The sequence below is a fragment of the Lepidochelys kempii genome, chromosome 11 (assembly GCF_965140265.1).
Source record: "Lepidochelys kempii isolate rLepKem1 chromosome 11, rLepKem1.hap2, whole genome shotgun sequence".
Taxonomy (NCBI): domain Eukaryota; kingdom Metazoa; phylum Chordata; order Testudines; family Cheloniidae; genus Lepidochelys; species Lepidochelys kempii.
This window is the reverse complement of record NC_133266.1, coordinates 73,749,845-73,777,238: the sequence shown is the minus strand read 5'-3', so window position 1 is coordinate 73,777,238 and position 27,394 is coordinate 73,749,845. Positions and strand designations below refer to the sequence as shown.

Here is a 27,394-nt window from a genome sequence, read left to right as displayed (position 1 = left end):
TGTATTAGGCCATCAACATAACAAATACCCTGAAAATACCATTCACAAATATCCTTCATCATCAAATAGGGGTGATTTTATTGGGCCTTCCATGGGCTTAATGTTCTTCAATGTTTTTATCCATTATCTGGAAGTAAATATAAAACCACTACTGAAAGAAAATATTGAAGGAACGGCAAATAATGAGGAGGCTAAAACAGTCATTCATGGTGATGTGGATTACTTGGTAAGCTAAGGCCATTCACACAAAATACATTTTAATACAGCCAAGTGCAAGGTCAGACAGCTAGGAACGAAGAATCCAGGCCACATCTACAGAATGGGGAACTGTATCCTGGAAAACAGTCACTCAGAAAAGGATGTAGAGGTCATAGTGGACAAGCAATGCGAAGTTGTGGCAAAAAGGGCTAACACAAGCCCTGGATGTATAAAAAGGGGATCAGTGAACAGGAACAGAGAGGTGATTTTTAACTCTGTATATGGCATTGGTGAGACCATTACTAGAATGCTGTGCACACTTCTGGTGTTCACATTTAAAAAGGATGTTGAAAAATTGGAGCAGGTGCAGAAAAAAGCCACAAACACAATTTGAGGGCTGTCTTACAGTGAGAAACTTAGGACGTGTCTACAAGGTGGGGTAATATGCTTTTGGGGGTGGGGGTGTAATACCAACAGTGCACTAACAAGTTGTGCATTAATTGGCTCATGTAGAACCTGCTCGTAACACAGTGAAGGTTGCCTAGAGAGCAGTAGGGAACTTTCAGGAAACACCAACAGGGTCTACACAGACCAATTAGCATACAACATGCTAGTGTGCTTTAGATACCACATGCCTGTGGGGTGCATCATCCCACTTGTTAGAAATGTCCTTTGAGTGCTCAATTTGTTCAGCTTCTCAAAAAGGTGATCAAGAGCTGACTTGAATTACAGTGCATAGGAACCATCACAGAGATGAAATACTGGGTAAAAGCTTTTTCATCGAGCAGAGACAGACATGGGAAACAATGGCTGGAAGCCAAAGCCAGACAAATTCAAATTCGAAATAAGGCACAAATGTTTAACGGTGAGGGTGATTAGCCACTGGAATAAACTACCAAGGGAAGTGGTGGAGTCTTCAATTTTTGTGTCTTCAGATCAAAACTGGACACCTTTCTGGAATGTATGCTTTAGTTAAACACAAATGATTGAGTTAATTACAGGGATAAATGGTTGAAATTTTATGGCCTGTGTAATATAGGACATCAGACAGTAGATGATCTACTGATCCCTTCAACCCTTAAACAAAACAAATCTATGAACTGTTCTGGAGCCTGGTTCTGTCAGCCCACCTAAAACTGAGACCTCTAGGACCGAGTTCCCAGGTAGTTATTGACTTCTCAGCCCCCTATAAATAAGGGAAAGGAAACTGCAGCTACCGCTGAAGATTGGTTCTGGACCTTCTCCTATATGATGATTTTATGGACCCTGACTTTGCACATAATCAGGTAAATTGGAGGAAAATAGTGCTTATGATCTGAGAAGGTTTCCGTCTCCTTGTCCAGTTAAAAAAAATGTGATCATGTATTTAAAAAACTGTACTGTAATGCAAATGTACAAGCTGACAGCATTAATGTTGCATGGATAGCCTTAACTTTGACATTTCTTGATTTGTGATAGCTACACAGACAGTGCTAAAGTGCTGTCTTTTACATGATGTGCTGCTTTCAATGGGGCACCCCTGAAGGAATGAATGGAACACAATTTTTTTTTTTTTTTTAAGAGAAGATGATTGTTTCCAGGAATTTTTAGTCTTGCATTTAAAGGTGGGACATGGAGGAATAGTGGACAGGTTTAGGAAGAGATTCCTGTGTATAGGTGAGCTGCATGGAAAAAGGTCTACAGATGACAACTAAAGCAGAATATGAAGGGGGTGGAAGCTGTGGCTTAGGCTGAGGTGCTCCACTGCCAGAACTGTCTTAGACATTTGTCAAAAGCAAAGCTTTGTCTGGAAAAGCAAACTCTTATCCACCCCGTCAAAAACAGCACACTCTGCAAGGGAGCAGAGACTATTTTGGGGGTACAGTGATTCCTCACTTAAATTCCTCAGTTAATGCTGTTTTGTTGTTACGCTGCTGGTCAATTAGGTTATGTTGCTGATCAACATGCTAGTTTAAAGTTGCGCAATTCTCTCTTATAACGTCGTTTGGCAGCCGCCTGCTTTGTCTACTGCTTGCAGGAAGAGCAGCCTGTTGGAGCTGGCTGGGAGCGGTTTGGAACCAGGGTGGGCTGGCAGCCCCTCATCAGATCCCTGTTCCCCTAAGTTCCTTGTGCCGCAGACTACCAGCAGCCTATCAAGCCAGCAGTTCAGCTGTCCCTGCCACGTGCTGCTCCTGCTCTCTGCCTTGGAGCTACTCCCCGGAGTCTCCTGCTTGCTGTGCAGGGGTGGGAAGGGAACAGGGGGGATAACGTCAGGGTGTCCCCCCTTTCCCCCCCTCCTTCTGCACCCCACTTACCCCATATAGAGCAGGGTGGGGACACGACAGGGCTCAGGACGGAGGGAGCTTCTGCAGCAGCTTCTGTCTCAACTTGTTGATCTACTTAAAAAGGCAAAAAGAAAAGGAGTACTTGTGGCACCTTAGAGACTAACCAATTTATTTGAGCATGAGCTTTCGTGAGCTACAGCTCACTTCATCAGATGAAGTGAGCTGTAGCTCACGAAAGCTCATGCTCAAATAAATTGGTTAGTCTCTAAGGTGCCACAAGTACTCCTTTTCTTTTTGCGAATACAGACTAACACGGCTGTTCCTCTGAAACCTGTCATTAAAAAGGCAGTGTACTTAGAGTGGGGTCAGTGTACTTAAAGGGGCAATGCGCACCTCTCTCACACACACACACACTGTGTATGTCTCTGTCTGCCCTCCCTCCATTCATGCTGCCTTGCAGAGTATGAGACTACATTAACAACAATGGGTTAACCCTTGAGGGCTCAGTTGACTGCTAGTTCATCATTTAGCAGTAAGGCATTCCTGGGAAATATCCCACCCTCTGACTTCACCACTCAACCAAGCTTCCCAATCATCATCTCTGAGTACCAATATTAAATTATTTAAAACTTATACTGTGTACACACACACACACACACACAGTCTTTTGTCTGGTGAAAAAAATTTCCCTGGAACCTATTCCCCCCTTATTTACATTAATTCTTATGGGGAAATTGGATTCGCTTAACGTTGTTTCGCTTAAAGTCACATTTTTCAGGAACATAACTACAATGTTAAGCGAGGAGTTACTGTATGTTTAGAAGTGGAAACCATTGAAATGGAAAGTAAATTACGGTATGAAAACTAAGACAGGGAAGACAGACAGACTTACTCACACTATGGACTTGTGCAGTCTATCTGGGAAGAGAGGTATGCTGGATTTTTTTTGTATGCAAAGTTTTCAATTTGCCTAAATTTTACCAGTGACAGTAGCAGGTCAAAAAAGTGTTTCACATAAGCTGATATCCAAACTATACACAGGAACAGAGATGACATGACTGACACCATCAGTGAAATGCAGCCACGTCCAAGGTGGAATGTAGCAATTGTTTACCACACAAAAATGTAGTTTAGCAGATGAAGTTACTTGTATTAAAGAGAGAGAGAGATTCTCCAGATGGAAGTATTGAGGGAATTTACATGAGCAAAAGGTAATTATCTAGCCCAAGCACTACAGACTCAGAAGAGTGTTCTACCTAATGAATCACCAACACCACTTTCTGCAGCACCTAGTTGTTCCTAGAGGTTTCCCATATAAGAACATAAGAATGGCCATACTGGGTCAGACCAAAGGTCCATCTAGCCCAGTATCCTGTCTTCCCACAGTGGCCAATGCCAGGTGCCCCAGAGGGAATGAACAGAACAGGTAATCATCAAGTGACCCATCCCATTGCCCATTCCCAGCTTCTGGCAAACATAGGCTAGGGACACCATCCCTGCCCATCCTGGCTAATAGCTATTGATGGACCTCTCCTCCATGAATTTATCTAGTTTTTTTTTAACTCTGTTACAGTCTTGGCCTTCACAACAGCGTCTGGCAAGGAGTTCCACAGGTTGTATGAAAAAATACTTCCTTTTGTTCGTTTTACACCTGCCCACCTATTCCACTATGCGGAAGAGAGACTTTTTTTTTTTTAAGTGGATACTATGTCAACAAAAGGTCAGTTTGCTGGAAATGCTATTTTTCATCCTACAACTTGCTCCAGTCACTTTCTTATTGTTTTCCTTCTTGTCTTTTTTCCCTGCTCCATTTTTCCCCCACTCTCCCACATTCCTCTCCAGATCCAGAAGCACAAAAAAGGAAAATAGACACCACTAGAATCTTGTATGTGCCCTGGAACATACTGTAGAAAATATAGAAAATTTCCCATAGAACATCTGGCTTGGGAAAATGACAGACCATTACACTCTGTAGTTTCACACACAGTTGTTTACCACTAACAGCAGCATAGAGATAGCATCCTGTTTCAAATGCAGGTATCATCACAAAGCTAGATGAATCTAAGAATCTCGGTTGGAGTTCACTGACCATTTGTGAACAGGAGATTTTTGTATGGGTGATTCTAATTTAAAGACTGTGTATAACAGGTAAACAGGTAGTCATAGAATCATAGGACTGGAAGGGACTTCGAGAGGTCATCTAGTCCAGTCCCCTGTACTCATGGCAGGACTAAGTATTGTCTAGACCATCCCTGACAGGTGTTTGTCTAACCTGCTATTAAAAATCTCCAATTATGGAGATTCCACAACCTCCCTAGGCAATTTATTCCAGTGCTTAACCACTCTGATAGTTAGGAAGTTTTTCCTAATGTCCAACCTAAACCTCCCTTGCTGCAGTTTAAGCCTATTGCTTCTTGTCCTATCCTCAGAGGTTAAGAACAATAATCCCCGACCCCCCCCCCGTAACAAACTTTTGTGTCCTTGAAAACTGTTATGTCCCCTCTCAGTCTTCTCTTTTCCAGACTAAACAAACCCAATTTTTTCAATCTTTTCTCATAGGTCATGTTTTCTAGACTTTTAATCATTTTTCTTGCTATTCTCTGGACTTTCTCCAATTTGTTCACATCTTTCCTGAAATGTGGCGCCCAGAATTGGACACAATACTCCAGTGGAGGTCTAATCAGCGTGGAGTAGAGTGGAAGAATTACTTTCCGTGTCTTCCTTACAACACTCCTGCTAATACATCCCAGAATGATGTTCACTTTTTTTTTTGCAACAGTTTTACACCGTTGACTCATATTTAGCTTGTGCTCCACTATGAACCCCAGATCCCTTTCCGCAGTACTCCTTCCTAGGCAGTCATTTCCCATTGTGTATGTGTGCAACTGATTGTTCCCTCCTACATGGAGTACTTCGCATTTTCCTTATTGAATTTCATCCTATTTGCTTCAGGCCATTTCTCCAGTTTGTACAGATCATTTTGAATTTTAATCCTATCCTCCAAAGCACTTGCAACCCCTCCCAGCTTGGTACCATCCACAAACTTTATAAGTGTGCTCTTTATACCATTTTTTAAAAAATGGATGAAGATATTCAACAGAACAGGACCCAGAATTGATTTCTGCAGGACCCCACTCGTTATGCCCTTCCAGCATGACTGTGGAACACTGATAACTACTCTCTAGGAACGGCTTTCCAACCAGTTATGCACCCACCTTATAGCAGCTCCATCTAGGTTGCATTTCCCTAGTTTGTTTATGAGAAGGTCATGCGAGACTATATCAAAAGCTTTACTACAGTCAAGATATACCACATCTACCGCTTACCCCCTACGCACAAGGCTTGTTACCCTGTCAAAGAAAGCTATCAGGTTGGTTTGACACGATTTGTTCCTGACAAATCTATGCTGACTGTAACACTATCTTCAAGTGTGGGAGTGAAATATGTAATTAAACAACTGGCTATCTTTACAGTTTATTGGGTTAGATCAGTCGCTCCCAACCTAGTGGCCTAGGAAACAACTGATGGTTCATAGTGCTCATTCCTCCTTGTTATTAACTGTAACCATTAAAAGACATCTAAAATAAATTAAACATTAATTTTCCATGGAAGCAATTGCAATAGTTGCCATAAGGATGCAATGTGGCCAGTAATGCGGGGAGAGATGGCCATGAGCCAGTCTCTGTATTAAAATAAGGACCATCCTATGGAAAAGTCTGAACTCCTCTGTTAGATAGGTTGGAATGGTTATTTTATATATTATATTTGTGTTTACAATTCACTCTGCTGTGGTTCCAAGGCCAGCTAAAGTCTGTAAGTACTACCCTTTAAAATAGTCAAAAATCACAGTCGCTCCCCCAATGGCACTATCACATTCATAAATGAAAAAGAGAAAGATTCCAAAAACGAATTTACCACAAAACAAAAAACACAAAAACCCTGCCTTTGTCAGTAAAAAGGGAAGTGAGAGAGACACACCACTAATGTAGTTCTTACTCATGAGAGGTTCTCAGATGCTCTACAACATGGGCCATATGAGAATGGAGAGAGAGAGAGAATATGGGCCAGATTTTCAAAACAGCTCACCATACAACAGCTTCCCCCCCAAGGACTGATCTGTAGTCAAAGTTGTACCAGTTTTACTGTAAATCAGTTTAAACATAGATTTTGTTTAGCATGGATGCTCTTAATTTGAGTTTGTGATATAATGCATCAGTTTAGGTATTTTATAGCCAGACATAAAAGGGGGAGTTTAGAATTGTGTCAGCATTTAAGTATAAATTTTTGGAGGTACTAAAGTTAAACAATGCTATATGAACATTAATGGTTTGGGAGCAGGGGGAAGAAATTTTACAGTTTGAAATTAATATTCGGTTTCCTAGAGTCCAAAATCTGAACAAAAGCATTCAGATTCTTTTTTTAAAGACTGAAGATACATTTACTAATGTTCAACTAGTTCCCTCAATCTTCAAAAACTATTGGCTCACATAGAGCCATAAAATGTGCATTATAGCAGATGGGGAGAAATCATTTGAGAAGAAGTTTGGCCTAATGTTTCCCTTATGATCTCTTCCAACTATGAAGTCTGTTCAACAGATTCTGTTCACAGCTCTATGAGAGTTCTCTGATGGCCAGCTACACCGGAGACTAGGACTTCAGAATTAGCAGAGTAATGACAGACCTCCAGTGTTATCAAATATCTCTGAACATAAATACTAACCTGGAAAACACATACAAATGTATAAAATATTTTAAGGACAGGCACACAATTGATTTTCCTAAATATGGGATTTCCACCACCACGGTTACTTGAAAGTTTTTTCCCCCAAGATAGAACAAGGCTATCTTCACAGTAAGATTCCTAGAGTACATATCTTTGAGAGCCTGCCAGAACTCTCAGGATGCTTTAATGCAGACTAATGAAAATATCCACACAAAAAAGCAGGCAGCAGAAAAAAATTCTAACAGCTAGAGTATGCACAACGTATCTTCAGAAACAACATGTATTGTGGTTGTGAAGGAGCCAATTTACCACTTCCATCAAAACAACATTTAAGGGCATGTCTACACTTACCTCTGGAGCGAAAAATTGACTGCCGAGTGCTCTCCCGTCGACTCCGGTACTCCACCAGCGCGAGAAACATAGGCAGAGTCAATGGGGGAGCGTCAGCAGTCGACCTACCACAGTGAAGACATCACGGTAAGTAGCTCTAAGTACGTCAACTTCAGGTATGCTATTTTCATAGCTGAAGTTGTGTAACTTAGACCAACTTAGCTTGCCCCCCCCCCCTTAGTATAGACCAGGCCTTAGATTTAATAGACAAAGCCTCTGCTCCAAGAGGACTATAGGTATGATTCATCATATTCACAGTGAACAGTATGAAATCTGCACGATAACTATATCTGAAATAGGTGGCAATACATTTCTCACAATTTGGTTTTTCATGTTATGTAATTCTGAATCTACTGAAGATAATTTACTGAGGGCAAAGTCTGATCTTCGTTATATTGGGGTAAATCTGGAGAATCTGTATTGACTTCATAACAGTGAGAGTCAGAATTTAGCCTCAAATTAGACTGTCCAACCAAATCTAGCTTCTGTCCATTATGAGATACAGGAATTTTGTATCAAATACAGTGTATGATCATAAAACAGTCCAAACCTTAAAGAAATAGTTAATACTAGAGTAGTCAGCTGTCTTTGGGTTCCCTCCTCAGAAAGCTTTTGAGAGGGAAATAATGAAAATGAACAATACTACGCACAATTTTGCTAGCTCTCACAATTTTACTGAATCTTTCAATGTTTGGTGTTTTTCTTACAGCCACAGCTTAGAATTCTTATGAGAGAATCCCACCATTTTTTTTTAAGTAAGTTTCTAGCCCTTATTGTTGCAGAGAAGAACTTGAAATTGTGAATGCTAAAGGATCAAAAACCAGAGGGAAATCAAAAGAACTCCCAAGTTTGTGTGCTTAAATTTCATGGTTTTTAAGTCCAGTGTATGACTTTTGTAGGCCTGACAAGATAGCTGAACATTTGGGGGTGGCAGTACTGCATACATCTTTATGGAAACACTAAATAAAGATTAGAATTTCTAAAATGCGGGTGGAAGTTGTTTACTCAGTCTGGCTAATCTTCAGAGCTAATCTGCATACCTTCACTTAGGAACCATTACATCAAAATTATTCACGTTAAGTGAAATTTCAGTTCTAAATATGCACCTAAAATTTCTTCACACACTAATTCATGACCCAAGTGCCAGAGTTACTAAATTTAAAAAATAAATGCTATTAAATGGCAAAAGAAATCAATACTTAAGCTGTTCTGCATTAGACCAAATGGAGTAGCTAAAGCTTTGCATTACTCAACCACTGGAGTATTTAGAAGAGTATAGTGAGCAATTCAGAGAGCTTTTCAGCTCTAAATTACAATTAATTTGCTCTGTAAAAACAGCTTAAGTTCCATTACGTTAAAAAAAAGACCGTTTAATATTCCTGAGAAAACTCAACAAATGTCACATTTTTAATATTGAGTAGAGATACAATGGAGCAACAAATCCACAAAAAATGTCTCAAGTCCTAGCACAGTGTGCCAGCTGCAGAGATCATAACCATAATTCTCATTCATTGTATTCAATGAGTGGTGCGTCAAACATGACTCGTACTATTTCAGTCTCAAAAACTACTTGAAATGCCATGAGTTCCCAACAGAAGCACTGAATGCTTCTGACCTGCAGAGCCCTCCTGAAAACAATAAAACCTTTTCTACTTAATGAACACATCATCAAAACAAAAAAGCCTGTATTCATGAATATTTTATGGTAGACTAGAAAATTGCTTTTATAGGTTCTGCCTTGAGAACATATTAATACAATCAGATTAATGACGTTAGCAAAAGCACAAAGCCTATATTCAGAGTTTTAATGAGAAATACCAAACCCATGAATTAAAAGACAAGATCTCAATTATGAATAATAAACTATCTTATGTTCTCCACATCTTTTCCCTCACTGTAGGAAAATAATCAGTAAAAAGGAGGACACTGCATTTATTTTTCACTAGATATGCAAGGATTCTGTTCAGTCTCTCCACTTACTATTACTTTCATAACATGCTAAAACACACTGTGCTATTCTTCTCCCCCAAAATAATGAAGACATTTAGAGGTTTCCAAGAAAATGTATGTTGTAAATTAGCTAAGATCTAAAGCATCCCACTCTTTACCGGTTGAAGTCATTAAGAGTCTGGCACTTAGTTAAAAATGTTACATCTGATAAATTTGGAAATTCATAGTTTGCCCAAAATATGATTAATGGGAGTCATTTGTTGGTTAAGAATTGCTATAATGAACTGTTCACTCTAAACATTGAATATTTTCACACAGTATGTTCCTCGTATATTTTCCTGAAAGATATCTTTTTACATTAAATTATTTCATATTAAGTCTATATATAGTACCACATTGCTGGATTTTCATGCACTAGTATTCTTTTTTTCTTCTTGCCCCAGCACACTGGCAAATAACTTTCTGCAATATTGCATCTCTGTCTATGTGTGTGTATAGATATTTTTTCTGAAAGGGAGTGGGGGAAGTGTCACATTTATACATAAAAAAATTACATTACATTTCTTCAAAAGAATTTGCATTTTTCTCTTTTCTGATATAGTGTTCCTGGCAGTCTTTAAAACACTGAACATTAAAGCATAAAACATGCATTAAAAAACACTTATTTTAAACAAAACATACCCTCAGTATCTAAAAATTTAAGAGCTCAATTAAAATCTTCTCATTTTCAGTGTAATGTTTACTTAGATACATTTTACTCAAAGGAAATTTATGTCCCAGAATTAATTTTAAATTGATAAATAGATTTCTCACAAAATAGTTTATGTAAGGTAAAATAGAAGACAATACCTTTGTTACACTTTGGGTGCAATGTCAACTTCAAACGCAGATGTATTAAACTAGTCTTTTGCTTTGTGACACTCTCACACGCACATGCACAGACAGACATTCACCTCAAATTCCACAGAATCTACAGCATACTAACTATCTAGCCACCAAGTCTGGTTTACTCCTCACTTTTCTCCTGATCCAAGGGAGAAGCTACATTAATCACCACAGTCTCCTATAAATACACCAAAGGTAAGTTTCTGCTCAAGGCTGGGGGAAGAAAAACAAGATTAAATAGAGTACAGACATACCACCACGTGCCTGAGAGACAGCAAGCTTTGGAGACAGAGTGTGCAAAAACCCAGCACAAGAGCATTTCAACACATACAGTAACTCTGTAGTCCCTGGTGTATTTCAAACCACAACACACCAGGGAGGAACACACTCCTTCTGGATCAATGTATCTGAATTTAGGAGTCCAGTGGTTTCCAGAAACTATTGGCTCAACCTCCCTCCCTTCATCCCCACCCTCTCAAGACTTTCTTTAGCTTTGTTTCTGACTAATGAGTTTGCCTTCCCTCTAATTACTGCCATGCTAGTGTTGCCCTTCAGATAAATTCTGCCAATACAGCTTGTCAAGTATTTCAGTATAAAATAAAAATAAAATGAAGCAGCCCCGGTCTCAGTCTTTCAGTTATTACCATGAAACACACTACCTTTCTGAAAAAACAAGGTATTTGCATAGTATGATGCACACAATAAAGGATGACAGCTATTTCTGATGCAGCTGAATGAGTAAGCACGTGTACAAATCTCCCCTAAGAATTATTTTCAGTGGTTTTCATTGCTAGATGGAACTGGAAATAGTACTGTATGTGTCGAGGTGTTTAATTTCACATTTTATTTCCTCAAGGCTGACCCGTTGCACTATTCAAAGCCTAAAAATGCAGGGTAATATTGTCAGAACGATTTCCACATGTCAGAAACATGTCACATAAAAGAACAAGTATACTGAACAGCTGGGAGACTTCAAAGGCATGAATGCAGTTTCCAAAAAACAGCATTAATTTGGTACAAATCATCTCGTAAATGAGGTAAGGATAGTTTTCTTCTGGGTGAAATTTTATATTTGCCTATCCTTATGTATTCTATTGGTGTCTCTTAAAAAAATTAAACACACCATATAATTTTCAAATACCCTTTTTCTGCTTCCATGCAGTGTTTGTCAGCACTAAAGAGAACAACGCCTGTCAAACAAAATAACAAAAACCCTAAAAAACACCTGGTACTGTTCTGAAGGGTTCATTGTGCATGCAAAGCACTCTTTCCACTGTCTACACTTCAGTAAATGTCAAAACTCGCCGAAACACTAAGACAGTGAGATCAGGGCTATTTATAGAAACAAGCTTCTGCAGTATCTGACTGCAGTGCCAACATAAAAGAATTATATTTTCCCGTAAACCATAATGAGACAAACGAAAACATGGAATTGCATCATAATCATGTTTGAAAGATTATCACATGAGGTGTATTTAGTCCACAATATGCTAGTTTTCTGCATATCATTGAGTTTGTTATTAAAATATGCTAATGAAATTAGCACACATTAAACTGGAAGTCAAGAAACCAGCTATCCATTTCAATGCAAGACTAGAAATGTTCGTTAGAAAAAAAAGAAAGAAAATAAATTGAGATTTATGTTAGCATGATGTCATAACCCCTAACCAGTGCTTCAGGTAGTGAGTTTTGAATTGGGACATTTAACAGTTAAAACATGAATGAAATATCAACTGCAGAGCATTGCTTTTTATCTCACAGAACCCTTAATATCAAATATCCACCTGCTCTTTCTGCATAATGTCTTCTCAGAAAATGCATTAAAAACACTACAAAATCTAGAACTATTAGTCTTTATTATGAGAGGTTTCCTACCATCAATGATCTTACCTGCGGACTGTATGTTACATAAAACAATCAAATATTTACAGTGTTACTAGCCACCTTCAAAGTCAGTGTTTGCTAAGAGACAGATGATCACAACAAAGGTTTTTAATTTAGAGACAATGTTGAGTGTGACCAAACCAGTACATGTGTTTAAATGAAAAAGAGGAAATACTTATACAAACTATTCTGTTACCCACAAATCACTGGGCTAAAAAGACTTGCCTCCCACAGCACATTAATACTGGCTGTCACAGACTACAGCATTTCTGATAATTTGTCCATGCTCGAAAAGAAGGTATCTCAGTTCAACACAGTTGCTATTAGTTCTGCACAGCTCAACACTTGCATGCTTTGGATGTGTGTGGGGTGAATTCAAATACAGCCTTGGTCATCCTCCTTGGAATTCACACACATTTCTAGTAATGGCAGCACGGATTCCCTACAACCAACACACAGGTTGCAATGTGAACACGAAATGGAATATTTTTGGGATATGAGAAAATTTCAGCCTGAATTGGAACTGAACTTAATGATCCTAACACCCACTGAAAGTTTTCAAAATGAGGAGCTGAACTTTGGACAACAGATGGGGTTTTAATGTTACTTACTCATTGCAAAGAAACATCTCTTGTTTCCTCATATTTAATACAATCTAAAGGCATTCCTGTAAAATGCTTACGGAATATGTAATCACACCTTTTTTGTAAAATCTTTAAATTAAAATTACTTCCACTTGAATATAGATCCCTCTAGTAAGTTCTTAAGTTTTATTCAAACAGGAAACTAAAATTGAATCATAGAATCATAGAATATCAGGGTTGGAAGGGACCCCAGAAGGTCATCTAGTCCAACCCCCTGCTCAAAGCAGGACCAATTACCAGTTAAATCATCCCAGCCAGGGCTTTGTCAAGCCTGACCTTAAAAACCTCTAAGGAAGGAGATTCTACCACCTCCCTAGGTAACGCATTCCAGTGTTTCACCACCCTCTTAGTGAAAAAGTTTTTCCTAATATCCAATCTAAACCTCCCCCACTGCAACTTGAGACCATTACTCCTCGTTCTGTCATCTGCTACCATTGAGAACAGTCTAGAGCCATCCTCTTTGGAACCCCCTTTCAGGTAGTTGAAAGCAGCTATCAAATCCCCCCTCATTCTTCTCTTCTGCAGGCTAAACAATCCCAGCTCCCTCAGCCTCTCCTCATAACTCATGTGTTCCAGTCCCCTAATCATTTTTGTTGCCCTTCGCTGGACTCTCTCCAATTTATCCACATCCTTCTTGAAGTGTGGGGCCCAAAACTGGACACAGTACTCCAGATGAGGCCTCACCAATGTCGAATAGAGGGGAACGATCACGTCCCTCGATCTGCTCGCTATGCCCCTACTTATACATCCCAAAATGCCATTGGCCTTCTTGGCAACAAGGGCACACTGCTGACTCATATCCAGCTTCTCGTCCACTGTCACCCCTAGGTCCTTTTCTGCAGAACTGCTGCCTAGCCATCTTGATCTTTTGAAGATCAAGAACAAAGACTAGATGGCTTATCCAACTCTTTCCTTTGTACTGGAATCTCAAAATACTATGGAAAGTTGGATTTTGTGTCTCCTACAAAAAATGAAAAGTAGTGAATAGTTTTTAGGACAATTCTGTCTTACCTATTAAACAATCTCCTCAGGGAATGGGCAAGCACCAACCTGGACACAAACATCATTCCACCTAACCTATGCATGGAGGCAGAATTATGAAAATTCTCTTTAGCGATCCAACAGCCTGCTTGGTGCCTTAGACCCCTAAGTGGGAAAACAAGGGCAACAACGTAGAAAAATCCAAGGGATGGATGTTCCTGATTGGCAGATGTGTACTTCTATTGGAAGACCAATTATCAGTCAAGACAAAAACAGTGTTACAAACTAGAAATGAACTAATTAGAAATCGTAAGCAGTAAGAGACACAAGAAAGAGAATAATCAGTTCTATGAACAACAAAGACTGTGTCCAAGATTAGCAGCATTTGTTTTAATTTGGATTATTTTGAAGGAAAAGCAAGACAGCAAGGGCAGGATCCTCTGACTAAAACCTGAGGAAGCCACCAAATCTACTTTGTAATGCATAATAAAGAAGTGGAAACCCAGGTAACAATAACTTTAAAAAGTCTCCTCTGAGAAGGTTTTGCTTCCCTCTGGCCAGAAAGTTGCCAAGATGGAATAAAGTGAGAGCACAGACCCTGAAGTCCAGATCTGTGAATTATATCCAGAAGAGCTTGTTTCTTTATTGGGCAAAATGATGGAGGTATGAAGAAAGAAATTATGTGTACAAAGGGTGATGCACTGTACACTCAACTGCATTACCCAGTCAGATTATCTTCAGGGCCCATTGGTCACAAGCTGAACTTGTCTAGACATTTAAGAATTCATTTAGCCTTCATCTTTAGGGATGAAGTGTGTAAAACACAGAGTAACAGGAAACAAATACAATATATTTTAGATCAAGCATGACAACTAAAAAGCCCTTCAAGAGTGTTTGAAGAGTTTTGATGTCATTGCCCTCAAAATGATGAGAGCACAGGCTTTATTGACCCGAGGTAACAGCTTTGGACGCAACTGCACAGGCCAAAGTGGCTCTGCGAGAAGATACTAAAGTTTCATAAGGCCCATTATAAGCCATTGCTCTATGCTTTTATCAATTGAGTCTTTAAGAAACGCAGTGCCTTTGAGTGGTATCAGCCTGGAGACAAAGAAATCTATCCTTAGAATCATAGAATATCAGGGTTGGAAGGGACCTCAGGAGGTCATCTAGTCAACCCCTGCTCAAAGCAGGACCAATCCCCAATTAAATCATCCCAGCCAGGGCTTTGTCAAGCCTGACCTTAAAAACTTCTAAGGAAGGAGATTCTACCACCTCCCTAGGTAACGCATTCCAGTGTTTCACCACCCTCCTAGTGAAAAAGTTTTTCCTAATATCCAACCTAAACCTCCCCCACTGCAACTTGAGATCATTACTCCTTGTCCTGTCATCTTCTACCACTGAGAATAGTCTAGAACCATCCTCTTTGGAACCACCTCTCAGGTAGTTGAAAGCAGCTATCAAATTCCCCCTCATTCTTCTCTTCTGCAGACTAAACAATCCCAGTTCCCTCAGCCTTTCCTCATAAGTCATGTGTTCCAGACCCCTAATCATTTTTGTTGCCCTTCGCTGGACTCTCTCCAATTTATCCACATCGTTCTTGTAGTGTGCGGCCCAAAAATGAACACAGTACTCCAGATGAGACCTCACCAATGTCGAATAGAGGGGAACGATCACGTCCCTCGATCTGCTGGCAATGCCCCTACTTATACACCCCAAAATGCCATTGGCCTTCTTGGGTACAAGGGCACACTGTTGACTCATATCCAGCTTCTCGTCCACTGTCACCCCATGGTCCTTCTCTGCAGAACTGCTGCTGAGCCATTCGGTCCCTAGTCTGTAGCGGTGCATTGGATTCTTCCGTCCTAAGTGCAGGACTCTGCACTTGTCCTTGTTGAACCTCATCAGATTTCTTTTGGCCCAATCCTCCAATTTGTCTAGGTCCCTCTGTATCCTATCCCTACCCTCCAGCGTATCTACCTCTCCTCCCACTTTAGTGTCATCTGAAAACTTGCTGAGAGTGCAATCCACACCATCCTCCAGATCATTTATGAAGATATTGAACAAAACCAGCCCCAGGACCGACCCTTGGGGCACTCCACTTGATACCAGCTGCCATCTAGACATGGAGCCATTGATCACTACCCGTTGAGCCCGACAATCTAGCCAACTTTCTACCCACCTTATAGTGCATTCATCCAGCCCATACTTCTTTAACTTGCTGACAAGAATACTGTGGGAGACAGTGTCAAAAGCTTTGCTAAAGTCAAGAAACAATACATCCACTGCTTTGCCTTCATCCACAGAACCAGTAATCTCATCATAGAAGGCAATTAGATTAGTCAGGCATGACCTTCCTTTGGTGAATCCATGCTGACTGTTCCTGATCACTTTCCTTTCGTGTAAGTGCTTCAGGATTGATTCCTTGAGGACCTGCTCCATGATTTTTCTGGGGACTGAGGTTTGGTATATTTGTGCTAGATAGACTTTATAGAGTTTAAGTCAAGTCCAGCTGTTGGTTTTATCGTGCTCTGGGCACAGCCCTTTGAAATACATTCTAGATTCAATGAAAAAAATATGTGGCTAAATCAAGCTCCTTTTTTGGATATTTTCATTTTTAGTGGATTCCTTTTTTAAACGAAACTTTGTCCTCTTCCTCATCTGACACATCCAGGGTCGACTGGACCTTTTCTATAATACAGTCCAGTCATCAGTTTAAAAAAAAAAAGGGGGGGGGGGATGGCTTTCCTGTTGGATTCAGAGGAGAAGGAGATTTTGCCTACCTCTGAACAGGAAAGGCTATCGAGTTCTCAGATTTGTGTTTCTTGGTCATCCTGAATTTCTTGGAATGTGTGTTTTTAGCTGTCTACTTCGGGAAAGACAAGAAGGCAGGTGGAGAGGAGAAAACCGTAATTAACTTCATCTTTCTAGGTGGAGGTGGGATGGGACAGGAATATGAGCTTGCCCTGGAAGGGAAAACTTCAAATACATATGAACATTTGACCTGGGGGACATATAAAAGAAATAAAAGTCGCAGAGGCACCTTAAAACATCCCATGCAGGTCTCTAGGGAGACAGCATAGAGATGATACTTCTATGTCAATATGTCAGATAAGTAACTTAGCCTGTGTGGGAAGAAGAGAGTGAAGTCGAAATGACTAACAGCAACAGAGGGCAGAGGTGATGTTAACAAAACCAGAGGATGGAGAAAGGGGAGAAAGGTTTTAGAAGAAAATATAAGGAGCTCCTTTTTAGCCATTTTAAACGAGTTGTCAGCAAGACATCTAGAAAGAATTTTTTTAAAAAAAAGCTGAAATTTATGACAGAACAGAAGGAGACATGAAAGGAGAAGGTGTATTTGTCAGCCATTGCCATAGAGTTGAAACAATATGAGAGAGTTAGGTCTCCTTAGGATAAGATGCAGAAGGGAGGAAGAGGTATTTTTGTATTAGTCTGTAGAGTATAATGTTCACATTAGAGCTTTGAGGAATACATTTTGTTTTTCCTTGTTTTTTTAGCATAATAGGTGATGTGTTTTAGATCCAATTTTAAATTCAGTTGGATACATTTTTGTGCCTACACTAAAAGCATTCAAAACTTTAGCAGTTTGAACCACTGTGGTAAAATTGTCGCTTTTTAACTGTATCCCCACTTTAATTTTCCTGTATGCAATATGTTCATTTTCAGCTTTAAATAGGTTTCTTGTCACAGAATTTTTTACACTAGAATGGTGGTTCTTAAAAGAGCCTTTGTTTAAGGAATCTATTATTCTTTGAGAGATTTTGTGGAATTATTATATGGCTAAATTCTGCTCTTCATGTTTTCACAGACTATGACCGGTTCATAAATCGTGCCAGTATGGTTATAAAGGTTAGGTGCGGTATTTGTGCTCCATGTGGATTCGAAGCAGTATCATGTGTATATGGTGCGAATAAAACAGAACAGTGCTTTAGACTTCAGAGGATTTGCCAGTATTTTCAAGAAAATGCTGAGTGCAGTATGTATCTGTTCTGTGCATGCGAAGACGTGAGCTGATGTCAGTAGCTCTTGGAGCACGTACAAGGGCTAGGGAAAAGCTTACTCTAATTTACATTTATCACTGTGAAGATTTGCGAATTGGGGGGGGCAAGAAGAGGTGGGCAAGGGTTGGTGTACAGAAAATGGGCATTATTATTTTGTCTTTTGAGTCTAACTACTAAAAAATTGAATGTTAATGCCCCCTTATATCTATCCTGTGGGACATTATCAACAAAATACTTAAAAAAATTATTCTTGGATCTCCTTCATCTATCTGCATTGAGTGAAGATTAATTCACCTGATAGTTTTCATAAAGAAGCTTTTCATTTCCTTTTAAAATCTAAACTCTCAAATCTGGTTCACAGAGTTTGCACTAGGGGAACTGAAAGGCAACATTTGTTCAGTAAGCAAAATTAGAAAATGGATTTATTGTAATGTGTCTGCAGTATTCTAGAATTTGAATATATCAGGGTCCCATTAGCATTACCTGAAATTTTGATAGAATTACACTTTACTTCAACATTGTGTTAAAATTGCACAATTTGTTCCCCCTCGGGTTCAGTTTTTGAATGAATAAAAATAGTGTCTTGAGCACTAATCTAGCAAAGCATTTTAGTATGTGTGCTACTTTTAAGCAGAAGTCCCAGTGAAGTCAAGGAATGCTAAAAATCAACCGGACTACTGACCAGCTTGAAGCCATGCATGTGCTTTCCTGGATCAGGACCTTGTTTTCTCATGATCTACTGAAAATACTATTGTCTTGAAAGGCAAGGCAGTCTTGCATTCCTTGAGAACGGTCAGATTTCCCTCTTATCATAGCATGCTGTGTTATACTGCAATTAGTTGAACACCTTTTATTTTTCTTCTGACTATGGGAATCTCTGGATTAGTTTGTATTTTAAGGTAAATTGTACAATTTCTCTTAAACTATTCTGTGGGTCTACAGTACACCTCTGCTGAAACGTGATATCAATGGATTGACCAGGTCATTAATCAGCATTCTCAATCCATTCATTTACTATTAAAATATTTTGAGTACTCCTTTTAATATTATATGTCCTAGAAGGAGCATAGGTGACTTCTAACATCTTCTTGGTTTTTTTACTGCTTCTTTGATCTTCAAGAATTAGCATTTATAGGCTGCAGTTTCTTGACTTTTAAAGAAATTAATTCATTTAGACTGTTGAAACAGTTGCTAAAACATAAGTTCTTGTTAAATTACCATCCGCTGATTCAAAGATCTTTACGCTGCCTTCTGCATGGAGGCAAGATATTACAAATTTTCTCTCCAGGTACCTAGATCCATTCAGCAGCTTTGTGTTGCCTCTTTTCTGTCCTCTAAGTATTATTACTTTCTTCCTTCTTCCCTCTCAGGCCTGTAGAATCTATCAGCCAAAGCAGAGTAGGTGCTGGCTGTATGAGCTCCACGTGGGTTTGGCAGTTGACCAGCATTCCTCTTCAGCAACAGATAGGTGGTTTTGATTTCCCAGCTCAGAGTGCTCCAATCAAGCACTTCCATGTATCGGTACCTATTTTTATCACACAGCTCCTCAGATGCATGTCCCGTGGTGTGGATTTGTTCTCTCTAGAAGAGGAGGGACCTGATGGAAGGGTGAATCCAGATCTGGCAAGGCAAAAACATCTTAAGGCGCAGCCACAGCTCTGGATCTCCCTGCTGCAAGAACAGGAGGACTTGTGGCACCTTAGAGACTAACAAATTTATTAGAGGCACCCTCTCTTTCCTAGGCATTGGTACTGTTGCTGTGGTCTTTCCCAGTACAGGAGGGTCCCACATTTTGTGGGGTACCAGTCATGGCGGTACTGACATATTAGTGTCCAGATCTGCTGGATTCCATTGCTTGTGGGTCTTTTTCTCGTGTCTCTGGGACTTGGTGCGTGCTTAGTCCCCTTGGCACAAACTAGTGGGAAGAGCATCCTTATTTTTTTATTTGGAGGAAGACTTAGTGCTTATGAGTGTGTTTCCTTACCTCTCGACTAGGCCTCGCAATGGGGCCTCTGGGTATGGTTTCGCTGACGCTGGGGTCAGACATGGTAGCAGGAATTATGCTCCTTACTGAATCAGGCTGAGGGATGGTGGGGTGGGGGAGGCTGGAAGGGGGAGGAGGAGGAGGGGTGCTCCTCAGCTTGGGTCCAAGTGAGGTCTCATGACGAATTCCATGAGATGCTTCCGGAGGCAAAGAGCACAGCCTTGTTAGGTGTGGCTGAGGAAGGACTGGCAAATACTGCTCCTGGATATGATGTGAGCTTCCCCTAGGCAGCAGAGACAGCGTTGGTGGTCATCACTGACTGAGAAGGAACATGGGCAAGAGGCGCAGTTTGAAGCCACAAGTCCTGGCCTATGTCCAGTACCTGCACGTGGGTGTAAAATCCAAAGTCTATCTAAAAGAAAGTACTAAAACTATTGACTATTAGAACAAAGATAATATGGTTAAACTACTATAAAACTCAAAAACTATGTACAACTATCTTTTTTAGAAGTGCATCAGAGACAAGGACAGTGAAAATTCGATAGACCAACTGAGATAGAGGGAAGGCAGACGAGACAGAAAGAAAGGAGTTATCATAAGAGTATGAACAAGTATTAGTTTATTTGGAAATAAATTGTTACGTATTTACCATCTTGAGATTGGAGCAATCTCTTTGTTCATTGCATAATAAAGCGTTCTCAAATATTTCCCCAAAAGAGAGCTCATCAGGCAGCTTTAATATCTGTCATGATATGACTTTAAAAAAAAGCTTACAGTATTTAGAAACATAACAGAGCTAGAAAAATAGGGTGCAATATGCAAACAAAAATTATAAAAGGTCAGAGAAAAAGATTAAGAGTTAGTGTTTTCTTGGGATTTTTACTGCATAGGATTCTTTGGAGGCAAAAAACAAAGAACAAAAAATCCTGGCCATCTCCAAACTTTCTCTTCCTTACACAATTCATTACTGGTTGCCAGAAATGTTATCTAGGAATTTTTATATGGCATCACAACATATGTGGTTAGCAGGCTTGTTACATTTTATAGGACACTTTGTTTTACCAGCTGCCTTGATTTTTATGTTTAAGAAGTATATGGTGTTTATGAAAAGTATTTTACATGACTGATATCTCAATATTGGTGAAATTGGCTCAGCCTCACCTGTACTAGTTATCTGATAGGTTATGGTGTGGGGTGCCTGGTCACCTGACCCAAAGACAAGTTATGATAACCAAGAGGCAGTACTTCCTATAAAAGGGAGCCTGCTCAGTCAACAAACACCTTCCGAGAGACACCTGAAGGGGTCCCAACACCAGCCACGGGGAGAGGCTTAACTGGAGTGACCTGTAGTGACGGTCAGGAGGAAAAAGCCTTCTAAGAGGGAACTGGAAGGCCCCGAAGAACAATATTTTTGAGAAAGCAGCAGCTTGGAGTAGGCAGTACACATAGGTGTTGAAGGGATTTGACAAGAACTCTTTTAGGGGTTATGTCCTTTTTATTGCCCAATGCCAACTGAATAGAATAGACTGCTGAACCCTGTGAGGGCACCGTTGGACTGAGCAGGGGGAAGACCTGCATTTTAATAAACTAATAACCAGAAAGCATGTTTACTTAATCTGCAAAAGAGTCTGGGACAGTCCTTCAGAACCCCAAGACTGGACAAACGGAGGCAGCAGCAGAGTCTGACACCAGATCATAGAATCATAGAGTATCAGGGTTGGAAGGGACATCTAGTCCAACCCCCTGCTCAAAGCAGGACCAATCCCCAATTAAATCATCCCAGCCAGTGCTTTGTCAAGCCTGACCTTAAAAACCTCCAAGGAAGGAGATTCCACCACCTCCCTAGGTAACGCATTCCAGTACTTCACCACCCTCCTAGTGAAAAAAGTTTTTCCTAACATCCAACCTAAACCTCTCCCACTGCAACTTGAGACCATTACTCCTCATTATGTCATCTGGTATCACTCAGAACAGACTAGATCCATCCTCTTTGGAACCCCCTTTCAGGTAGTTGAAAGCAGCTATCAAATCCCCCCTCATTCTTCTCTTCCGCAGACTAAACATTCCCAGTTCCCTCAGCCTCTCTTCATAAGCCATGTGCTCCAACTCCCTAATCTTTTTTGTTCCCCTCCACTGGACTGTTCCCAATTTTTCCACATCCTTCTTGTAGTGTGGGGCCCAAAACTGGACACAGTACACCAGATGAGGCCTCACCAATGTCAAATAGAGGGGAATGATCACCTCCCTCGATCTGCTGGCAATGCCCCTACTTATGCAGCCCAAAATGCCATTGGCCTTCTTGGCAACAAGGGCACACTGTTGACTCATAGCCAGCTTCTCGTCCACTGTAACCCCTAGGCCCTTTTCTGCAGAACTGCTGCCAAGCCATTCGGTCTCTAGTCTGTAGCAATGCATGGGATTCTTCTGTCCTAAGTGCAGGACTCTACACTTGACCTTGTTGAACCTCATCGGATTTCTTTTGCCCAATCCTCAGATTTGTCTAGGGCCCTCTATATCCTATCCCTACCCTCCAGCATATCTACTGCTCCTCCCAGTTCAGTGTCATCTGCAAACTTGCTGAGGGTGCAGTCCACGCCATCCTCCAGATCGTTAATGAAGATATTGAACAAAACTGGCCCCAGGACCGACTCTTGGGGCACTCTGCTTGATACCGGTTGCCAACCCGACATGGAACCATTGATCACTACCTGTTGAGCCTGACGATCTAGCAAGCTTTCTATCCACCTTATAGTCCATTCATCCAGCCCATACTTCAGACGATATGAGACTAATAGGTAGTTGAATTAAGCACATACTTGTAACTTCTTGTCCTTCTCTGAGGATCAACTTCTACTACTTCTTTTTTCCTTTATGCCACTTTTCCTGGTGAAGTTCACAGCGGCAGCATGGAGAGTAGGGAGGACCAGACCTCCTTTTACTCCTCAACAGGTTCCAACTCCTTGTGTGGAATTCCCCAGTGCTCCCACACCAGCCGGGAGATATAATCCCTCCAGCCTGTTCTGGGTCAGCCTTGAAGCCTACACCTAGTGGGACATACCTGGTAGAGTTCCAAGGCAAGCCTCCCAGGGGGCATCCTTACCAGGTGCCCGAATCACCTCATCTGGCTCCTCTCGATCCGGAGGAGTAGCAGCTCTACTCCGAGGCCCTCCCAAAAAGCCAAGCTCCTCCTGCTATCTCAGTGAGTAAGCCACCCTGCTTAGAAACCTCATTTCCACTGCTTGTACCTGTGATCTCCTCCTTTCAGTCATTACCCAAAGTTCATGACCATATGTGAGGATGGGGACGTAGAGTGACCTGTAAACTGAGAGCTTCACCTGAGAACTCAGCTCCCACTTCACCACCATGGATTGGTATAGTGCCCGGATCACTGCCACCATCACACCAATCCACCGGTTGATCTCACACTCCCACTTGCCATGACTCGTGAACGAGACCCCTAGGTACTTGAACTCGTCCACTAAGGGCAGCTGCTACTCCCTCACCTGGAGAGAGCAGTCCCCTTTCTTCTGGGAGAGGACTATGACCTCTGATTTGGAGGAGGAGGTTACTCACCCTGTGCAGTAACTGAAGTTCTTTGAGATGAGTATCCCTGTGGGTGCTCCACTCTAGGTGTTGGTGCGTCCCTGCGCCTTCGCTCGAAGATTTTTACAGCAGTACTCGTACCGGTCACGCACGCACAGAACTTGTCCCCCCGCTCTGAGTGTACCCTAATAGTACGTGTGCGCGACCGGTCCCCTCAGTTCCTTCTCTACAACAGAGGCTACCGCAACTCCGAAGTAGAGGGGAGGAGCGTGGGTAGTGGAGCACCCACAGGGACACTCATCTCGAAGAACGTCAGTTACTGCACAAGGTGAGTAACCTCCTCTTCTTCGAGAGCTGTCCCTGTGGATGCTCCACTCTAGGTGACTTAAAAGCAGTGTATCTCAAGGAGGTAGGGACTTCGGATTGGGTAGAAATGCAATAGATAAAACAGCTCTGCCTAATCCTGTATCCGAGAAGGGGACCTGAGTAAGGGCATAATACTTAACAAAAGTGTGATCAGAAGACCAAGTGGCTGCTTTACAGAGGTCAGTCAGGGGAACTTTGCATAGAAAAGCCATGGCGGTAGCCATCGATCTAGTGGAGTGAGTTCTGATTCCTGCTGGAGGCATAACTTTCCATACCTGATAAGAGAATCGGATACAGTCAGAAATCCATTTTGAAAGTCTCTGGGTGGAAATAGGTGTCCCTCTGGATCGCTCCGCAATGGAAACAGAGTCTAGAAGAATTTCTAAAGGGCTTGGTTCTATCCCAATAGAAGGACAAAGCCCTGCATACGTCTAGAGTATGCATTGTGGATTCAAACAAGTTTGCATGTGGTTTGGGAAAGAAGGTTGGCAGGTGTATCAGTTCATTGATGTGGAATGACAAATGGACCTTTGGAAGAAATTTGGGGTGTAATCGAAGGGTAACTTTGTCCTTAAAAATAGGGTATATGGTGGGTCTGCCATGAGAACTGCTATTTCTCCTGCCCGTCTGGCAGAAGTGATTGCCACTAAGAATGCTGTTTTCATAGAAAGGTGTAAGATGGAGCAAGTGGTTAGGGGTTCGAATGGTTGTTAAGTTAAGCAAGATAACACTAAGTGAAGGTCCCATGGATGGGTAGGGGGTCTAACGTCTGGGTACAGGGATTGAAGTCCTTTGAGAAAAGGTTTAGTGATCAGATGAGCAAACACAGAGGTACTGTCAATTTTATCGGTGGAAGGTTGTAATAGCAGCTAGGTGGACTTTAATGGAGCTAAAAGAAAGGCCAGATTGTTTGAGGTCCAACAGGTAGTCGAGTATAAGAGGAAGAGGTGTAGACATAGGAGGCAGTTGTTTAGTTGAGCACCATTGTGTAAATCCCTTCCACTTGTGGAGATAGGCGGTGCGAGTAGATTGTGTTCTGCTATGTAGGAGCACTCTCTGGACTTCGTCAGAGCATACTAGTTTGTTTTGGGAGAACCATGTAGGAACCAAGCTTTGAGGTGAAGCATGGACAGGTTGGGGTAGAGAAATCGGCCGTGTTGCTGTGATAGGAGGTTGGGAATGAGAGGCAACAAGATTGGTGGTCGACATCCTGGTGAGGAATGGGAACCATGATTGTCTGGGCCATTCTGGGGCAATCAGGATCACTTTGATCACTCTGTTCATATTTTTATCAGAACTCTGTGGAGAGTCAGGATCGGGGGAAAAGCATAGAGTAAGTTCCGGTGCCACGGAATCATAAATGCATCTCCCAGGGAGTGTTTCCCAGTCCTGCTCTGGAGCAAAATTTGGAGCATTTCATGTTTTTCGCAGTTGCAAAGAGGTCTATGGTTGGGTAGCCCCAAATGCAGAATACATTGGTGATGATTGTTTTGTTTATCTCCCATTCATGGTCCCAAGGAAAGCACCTGCTTAATTCGTCTGCTGTGGTATTCATAGCCCCGGGAAGGTAGGCGGCTGATATCCAGATATTGTTCGCAAGGCATCAGTTCCAGAGTTTCACAGCTTCTATGCAAAGCAAATGAGAGCAAACTCCTCCCTGCCTGTCTACATAGAATATGCAGGCAATGTTGTCTGTCATTATCCGTACATGTTGGTTCCGGATTAACGGGAGGAAGTAATGGCAGGCATTGCTTATAGCTTGAAGTTCCAGGACGTTTATGTGCAGGGAGGTTTCCGACGGAGACTATAGCCCGAGCTGTGTAATGTAACACGTGAGCACCCCACCCTGTGAGGGATGCATCAGTAGTCATTATGATGGATGGAGCTTCCTGGAGAAAGGGAACTTCACAGCAGAGGTTGGAGGGAACTGCTCACCATAGGAGACAGTCTTTGACTCGGAAAGGTATGGACAGGGGTTTGTTTAGGGCATGCACATTGGGTCTGTAAACCGTGGCCAACCAAGCTTGGAAGCACATCATGTAGAGTCATGCATTTTGGACTACGAAAGTGCATGAGGCCATGTGACCTAGTAGTTGTAAACAGTCTCGAGTGGTAACTTGAGGACTGTTGCAAAGTTTTGTTGCCAGCTGCTTTATGGTGTTGAAGCAATCGGACGGGAGAGATGCTATTCCCGTCCGGGAATCGAGTTGTGCTCTGATGAACTCCAGGTGCTGGGTAGGAATTAATGTGGATTTTTCATTGTTTATTTGTAGACTGAGGGATAGGAAACAATCGACGGTGAGTTGGATGAATCGAAGCGCTTCGTCAAGCTTTGAGGGCTTTGAGGAGGCAGTAGTCTAGGTAAGGAAATATTATGACTCCTTACTTCCTGAAGTGGGTAGTAACTACAGCCAGGAGCTTGGAAAAAAACACAGGGGGCAGTGGATAGGCCGAAGGGTAGTACCCTGTATTGAAAATGTGTCGAGCTAAGGGTGAAACAAAGGAAGGGTCTGTGGGCTGGATGTATTGTCACATGAAAACAGGCGTCCTGCAGGTCGAGGGCTGAAAACCAATCGCCCTGCTCCAGCGCCGGGATTATGGTGGTGAGGGTCACCACTTTGAACTTTTGTTTCTTGATAAAGTTGTTGAGCCGCCTGAGGTCGAGGATCAGTCACCATCCCCCAGTTTTCTTTTCTGTTAAGAAATAATGGGAGTAAACCCCCTTCCCTCTGTATCGTTCTGGCACAAGCTCCACTGCCCCCAATAGAAGGAGATGTTGTACTTCTTGCAGGAGCAGTTGCTCGTGAGAGGGGTCCCTGAGGAGGGACAGGAAGGGTGGTGGGTAGGAGGCATGGATAGGAAGGGGATGGAATAGCCAAGTGTGACAACCTCTATAACCCACTTGTTGGTGGTAATGTTGTGCAATTGATGGAAGAATAGCCGTAGGCGGTATCCAAAAGTAGGGACAGGTGGTGTAAGCGCTGAAGTGGGAACATTGTTTTCTAAATCCTCAACCAAGGCTTCAAATCTGCTGGTTAGTCGGAGGGGGTTGAGACACTGATGTGGAATTCGGGCGGCGACACTGGTATCTGGGTCTCTGGTGTTGTTGCTGTTGTTGGTTGTGTGATCTCTGGAAGTGCTGGGTATATGTGGGGTAGCGTGGATGGTAGTAAGGTTGGTATCTATATTGTCGCCTTCTGGTCATAGGGGTTTGTATTCCTAAGGACCGGAGAGTTGCCCTTGAATCCTTCATTGAGTGAAGGACGTCGTTCATTGTAGAGACAACGAGTTTGTTGCCATCGAATGGAAGGTCTTCAATAGTAGTCTGGACCTCTGGAGGAAATGAAGAAGAGAGCCACGAACTCCGGCGCATGACTACTGCTGTAGAGGTGGATCTTGCTGCAGTATTGGCTGCATCAAGGGCTGCTTGAAGAGCAGTACATGATATGATTTGTCCCTCAGAGACTAAAGCAGTGAATTGTTGTTTCTTTGCTTCTGGATTGTCCTCAAAGTCTATGAATTTGTTGTAATTTTTTTAATTAGCCATTCAAAATTGTAGGGTG

The 27,394-nt window shown here is 41.7% G+C and overlaps 1 protein-coding gene across 11 annotated transcripts in view; it reads right to left on the bottom strand.

Moving 5' to 3' along the window:
• HDAC4 (histone deacetylase 4) overlaps positions 1–27,394 on the bottom strand; it is a 469,205-nt gene that overhangs the window by 230,959 nt on the left and 210,852 nt on the right. Inside the window, exon 3 of one of the 11 annotated variants that reach the window (XM_073306832.1) lies at positions 7,537–7,640. The exons of the other annotated variants lie outside the window; for them this stretch is intronic. Coding sequence (XP_073162933.1) covers positions 7,537–7,606 — 70 coding nt within the window. The 5' untranslated portion in view covers positions 7,607–7,640. The remainder of the gene's footprint in view (positions 1–7,536; positions 7,641–27,394) is intronic. 11 annotated transcript variants of the gene reach the window in all.